This window comes from Cryptomeria japonica, chromosome 3 (genome assembly GCF_030272615.1).
Source record: "Cryptomeria japonica chromosome 3, Sugi_1.0, whole genome shotgun sequence".
NCBI lineage: Eukaryota > Viridiplantae > Streptophyta > Pinopsida > Cupressales > Cupressaceae > Cryptomeria > Cryptomeria japonica.
This window is the reverse complement of record NC_081407.1, coordinates 1,000,373,941-1,000,379,940: the sequence shown is the minus strand read 5'-3', so window position 1 is coordinate 1,000,379,940 and position 6,000 is coordinate 1,000,373,941. Positions and strand designations below refer to the sequence as shown.

The window sequence follows — 6,000 nt, the reverse complement described above, 5'->3', positions numbered from 1 at the left end:
TTATTTTATTTGGAGTAATAAAATAACACTTTCACAAAAGCTGAAACATGGCATATTTCATGCATTTACCTATCATTTGCATGTCAAATTGTTTCAAAAATAACATTTTGATGTCATTGTAGATGCCTCTCGGCATAAATTATGCCGAGAGGCATCTACAATGACATCAATTATGTCGAGAGACATCTACAATGACATCAAAATGTCCGTAAACAAAAAATCAATTTTGAAATTTTTTGGCATTAACAAAAAATTAATTTTGAAATAATTTGACATGCAAATGACGGGTAAATGCATGAAATATGCCTTCTTTTGGTTTTTGTGGAGGTGTTATTCTATTACTCCAAATAAAATAGAACCCTCGCCACTTGTCTCTAACTATATGAAACCGTTACATTCAAATGATAATGAAAGAGTGCCATAATATTTAAAAGGGAACAATCAACTCTATTATTATCTATATTTTTAAAATTCTTGTATTTTACTAATATTTCTACAATGGTGAGACTTCTTTCTAACATAAGATATCTCTAGACATAATTTACTTATATTTTTTAAATATAAGTATACTAATTTAAACCTCGAAATAATTTTTTTTTAAAAACTCGCCAACAAAAAATGTGGTGCCACTTCAAAAAATGTTAATTCTACAAGGAGAGGAACACTCTCCCGGGTAGCGTTCAAAATTTCGCTGTATTAATTAGTTTCTATTTGCGGCTAAAGGCGGCTAAAGGCATACTGTTAATTATTCAAGCATCTTAATCCAGGCAAGACATCTTCTATCCGATATGAGAGTATCGAACGGCTTCAATTTATCTGATTGCAAGTTGCACTCTCTGAAAGGCTGCTTCTTCATAGGCGAAGATGGGTGGTCTAGGAACCCCAAATTTGCTTAAGTCACACCATTTTCATTCAAATGAACTACTCAAACTACCCCGACGAGGGGCACAGAGAATTTGTTCAGCTACAGACTTGAAAAATTCTGCGCTAAAAGTCCGTTGTTGTGGTGTGTATATAACATCTCCTCCTCCTTTCTTCTCCGCCAGAAGGAAAACTAAAATAAAATAAAAAGTTAGATATTTGGGTATAGTGATCTCTTGCCAAATATCAATTTTTAAATTTTTTATGTTGAACATGCTCTTGTGGATTGCAGATAGGCCTTCAACTACGAAAGTGGGTCGCATTGGGCAAGATCGTTTTAAAGAAGGAGCTCTGCCTGGTACCTATTGGAAGGCAAAAGCTGAGTATGTATTTGCTCTTGTTATTTCCACTGTCAAATGTTCTGTATGCTATGAACAAAAACTTTAGTTGTAGGTTCAAAGATCACATTTAACCGCTGAATAACATGGTCTTTAGTCAGTTATTACCTTTTGTATTTCATGCTCTTTAAGGGTCCTGTTTGATTTACATCATTGTAATGGCATCATTCAAACTCGGAAATGTCGGTTTGTAGAGATGCCTGAGAATTGTGCTTTCTTCGCTACTTATTTTTGAGAACTCCAACGTTTATGTAGGAGTCTCATAATCATTTATTTCCCCATATGTTTTTGATTAATTAGGATATTCTGAAGAATGCCGCCGCCTTTACACACTTGGATCATAGTTTCTACATGCCAGAATAAAATTCGTTTTTTCTCCCAAAGATTGGAAGGGAATGAACTCTCAATGTTTAATCAACTCTAACCCTCATCACGCTACTGCGATTACCAGAAGTTCTACTGAAATGGAGTGGCATGCTGCTCGATTTAGGATACCGTCCTGCTCTAAGACTTATGAATGTCGGTGTAAACCTCAGATTAAGGCAGATCATTACTCTACCTGTTCTACTGCACAAATTCGAACTAAAGCTCCAGGATAGTTCACATAAGTAGTATAATAAAAACTCAGGCTTAAGACCATCTTGTCAGTCTCAAGTGGATATGATGATGTCTGTATCAAATTTATATTGTGGCATTCTTATCTGCCTGTTGTATTTAGACAACTTTAGTTTGATTTGGCCAATCCGAAAGCAAGAATTCAGATTTAGAAAAGGAAATAGGAAATTAATTTTGTTACATTTTTTCCCACCAATAAGAGAGAACTCTATGTTTACTTTTTGATTTGTTGTTACTCTTTATCGGAAAATAATTTGTAATGGCTGGTTATACCAACTCTTACTCAGAACCACAGATCTTAAACTTAATGCGACAAAAATTTATCAACTAACTGCTATAACTAAGTGCTTTACTTAAGAAAACAACTTCTAACATAGAATTATAGTGATTGCATGGTGTTGGAAGTGAAAACTGTATATAGAATGTCAATGAACTATTAAGGAAGAGAAAAAATATATGCAGTCACAAAACCCAAAGGACATTAGATATACCTTGGATACATACACTATGACTATGAGTGAAGAATCCAGCAAATTGGGTATAATATCCCCCAAAAGGGGTGCTAAAAACAAAGACAAAAATTTCTGCAAACTAGGGCACAAAATCTGGAAATTTATTTGCATATAAATATTTTTCATTTCAAACCCAGAATTCTGATCAGATTTCAGATCTAATTTGTGCAGCTAAAAGATATAGATATTAGATTATTTCTGAGCTAGCAAAATACAACAAAACCCTCATTACTGCCCGGAAATTTGAAAACTGAATTACAATGTCTTTCCTTAAACTTTCTGAGAAAAGAGCAGAGATAAATATGCAGATTTCAATACCAAAAATACTTTAGAACTGGTTTAGAATAATTTTCAAACCCTAGCCAACCCTCAAAGTGGCCCTAGGCTTCTAAAATGGTCAATGCTAGGTCTGTTTTATGTGCTTCTTAGTAGTCATCTGTAAATTACTCAGAAATTGATGGTTTGCAGTTGTAGATGATTCCAGATTTGAGTCTCCAGCACTGAGATTCTCCTCTAATTTGGTCTCCAAACCTGATGAATATTTGCAGCCCAGAAATAATAATGTGCTAGGGTCTCACAAATCAGGGTTCTTCCACTGAAACACGCTCTTCCGATTAGGGAGAGCCTATATGTCTCATCGAAATTGAAAGATCCCCACTCAAATCTGACCCAAAATTTTCTGTTTTGATTGTTTGACATTGTGTCCAACACTTGGCATGGAAAGTGCTTTAATTCTGATTTCTGAGTGTATGAATATTTTCTGAAGTTTGTTTGAAAGTTTTTCAATGCCAATACTTAAACAAATGCATAGAAATGATAAACAAATGATTGCATAAACACATATCAAGTATATCACATCCAATTATGTCTTTATTGATATAACCCAGGTCTGATTACAACCTATGACTGGTCTGATATGAAAGTTTCAGGCTGCGACAACAGTTACAAACTTAATCCAAATTAAAGATTTGGATTCGCAGAACATGCACAACATATCCAGGATGATTGCCCTTCATTGTAGATGATGTTGAGCCTTAATTGGAGGTGATATGAGCGTCCAACTGAGGTAGACAAGTCTGATATCAGACTGATACGATGGCTGGTAACTGCTGATTTAAGGTGCCAAACTCTCAATTCTTGCCACAAACTCCTCCCTATGATCAGTGCTTGGTATAGGAATTATAAATGATGAAACCCTTGATGGATTGAATCCTTTGAAGTCTGATACAAGTCTCGGACAGCAAATGCAACCTTTTCCAGCTCTATCTCAGCTTCACAAATCTGCTCCAAAGTCTGATCTGAGTTCCTAGCTGATGCTGAAGTGTAGATCAGCTCCAAACCCAACAAGAAACCCCACATGCCACATAGGGTTTGATGCCCTTGACCTCAATATAGTACGGCAAGCTGAGACAATGCAATAATGAAGTTGTATTGGCCTTGGAAAGGTCCGATCTGATGATGGCTGCACCTGATCTGTTCAAATAAGGTGCTGATCACTGCTGTCTCCTCTAACCAGCCAAGAAAATACCTTCTCCCTGCATAATATTTGCTGATAACCTGTCCAAAACTGAAGAATTATGACCCTTAGAGGATCTCTCACCCCTGTAGGCCACCAAACCATGAAAGGTTTTTGTCCTCCACAATAGATCTGAGAATTTCTTCTCCGCACAGCTGCTGCTCTCAAAATCCAGTGCTTCTGAATGAACGAATGAGCTCCCAAAATTGCTTTTTAATCTTTTTCTCCTTTTCCCTCCAAAAGGGTCGATCCTTTTTGGGCTTCTCTTTTGCCACTTAAAATATTTTATGATGTTTTATTAAATATTTAGCCTCCTCTAGGAGGTTCAAACCTCTTGAGGGTCTTATTCCTCATTAGCAAAAGACCACCTTTTAAAAACAACTTAAAGTTGACACCTCCTAGGGAAAAGTGCCATGGGGGTCAATTTATAAATTATTATTTTATTAGCATCACTTTATTTTATTTGAATAAATATTAAAGTAATAACTTTAATATTTCATTTTTATTCCTGAATCCACCATCTGGTCTCCCAACTGAAAAACTGAAGCTGCTATCCATATCGGGATGATGCCTGAGTGTGGCGGCCCCCACTTCTGCCACACCCCACTAGCTCTGGGAAGGTCAACAGGTTGACTTCCAGTACCTTCCTAAAAAATAGGAATCTTCCCTAAAAAATAGGAACTACAACCAAAACCCCCCAGAATGGTCCTGTTGACGTGTGTATTGTGACCATGCCAACACAAAATAAAGTTTCCCAACGGTTACCTTATCCTCTCTTGATCAAAATCAAATGTATGCTAAGATTACAAGAAGATCATACATTGACTCTAAGGTTCTGACTACGTACTAGCGACTTTATTTGGATATAGGCTCGTCTGGTGATGTTGTTGGCAATCCAAGGGGACTTACATTTGGATCATTCTTTCACTTCTTTGCTATGGCTGGAACTTCATCATTGGATATAGCAATTCTGTGATGCTTCTACTTCGAATGAACTAAACTGGAATGAACTGAAATTAAAGAGGAAAGGATTTAGGAAGACTAAGCTAAACCTAAGAACTCAATAGATAGCAATGGTTCAGGTGAGATCAACCACACTTCACTTTGCCACTAGAAGACAACTACATGAAGCGGGTGCAATCTTCAAAGGTTTTGCTAGAAGGATTTTAAACCATTGATGAATACCATCAGAGAACAATGTTCATCCCACGATTCAGATTAAGCACACACATAAAATAGCTCAGTCCAACCTTGCACTGTTGATAAAAATCATCTATCAACAAAAGGTATGAGCAAGCGATCTTTGGCTTAAAACACTGCAATCAACGTTGTTCATCTAAATGATTGAAAGTAAATTTCTACTCTAAGTGAGGAAGGTGAAACCATGCAAGTTTTGAAAAATAATTTAAGTGAACACCATCAAAGAACAATGCATCACTGTTGTTATCTCAATAACTTATTGCAACAATTTCATACAAATCTCCCTCCTTTACAAATGAAGGGATGACCCCCTTTTATAGGCCTCCAACCTTGATTACATGCAAACCCTAATTATGGTTTAACCCAAAAGATTCCACACACATGATGCAACAAGGTGGGAATAAACATTAATAACCCATCATGTCCCTTAACAATTGATTATATTCCTGCCAAAAATGGCGCCCATAAAGCATTAATTAACCATTAGATTCAAAAAGTGCCCACTATGCAATAAATGCACCCTCATGCAAAAGATCGCCCAATGTGCATTAAATGCACCATCACCTCCAAATTCGCCCAATGTGCATTGAATGCACCATCACCTCCTAGAATATGGTATCTGCCATGCATTAAGTATGCCACTACTTGGTCAAGATGTCCACTAGCAATAAATGCGCCATCATGCTGCCATGCACTGAAGAGATTCTTGCCATGCAAATGGACCCTGCTGTCATAGGAATTTTTTTCCGGGTTGTGCTTCATTAATACAAAATATTCCCTTTGCACGTTGCCAACTCATCTTTTGCAAGAATCTTTCTATTCCGGGCTCACAAAAGACATTTTCGAAGATTTTCCTGCCTTGGAAGAATTTTAACAATCTTTTCCACTTCTTAAGGAT

The 6,000-nt window shown here is 36.6% G+C and overlaps 1 protein-coding gene across 3 annotated transcripts in view; it reads left to right on the top strand.

Moving 5' to 3' along the window:
* Positions 1–634: 634 nt before the first annotated feature.
* The window catches only part of LOC131077750 (uncharacterized), a 131,932-nt gene continuing 126,566 nt past the window's right edge, over positions 635–6,000 (top strand). For 2 of the 3 annotated variants that reach the window (XM_058015299.2, XM_058015300.2), the window contains exons 1-2: positions 656–1,006; positions 1,154–1,244. In XM_058015299.2, the coding sequence (XP_057871282.1) occupies positions 865–1,006; positions 1,154–1,244 (233 nt within the window). In that variant the 5' untranslated portion in view covers positions 656–864. Of the gene's footprint in view, positions 1,007–1,153; positions 1,245–6,000 lie in introns of all 3 variants that reach the window. The other variant, XM_059217096.1, reaches the window with a different exon arrangement.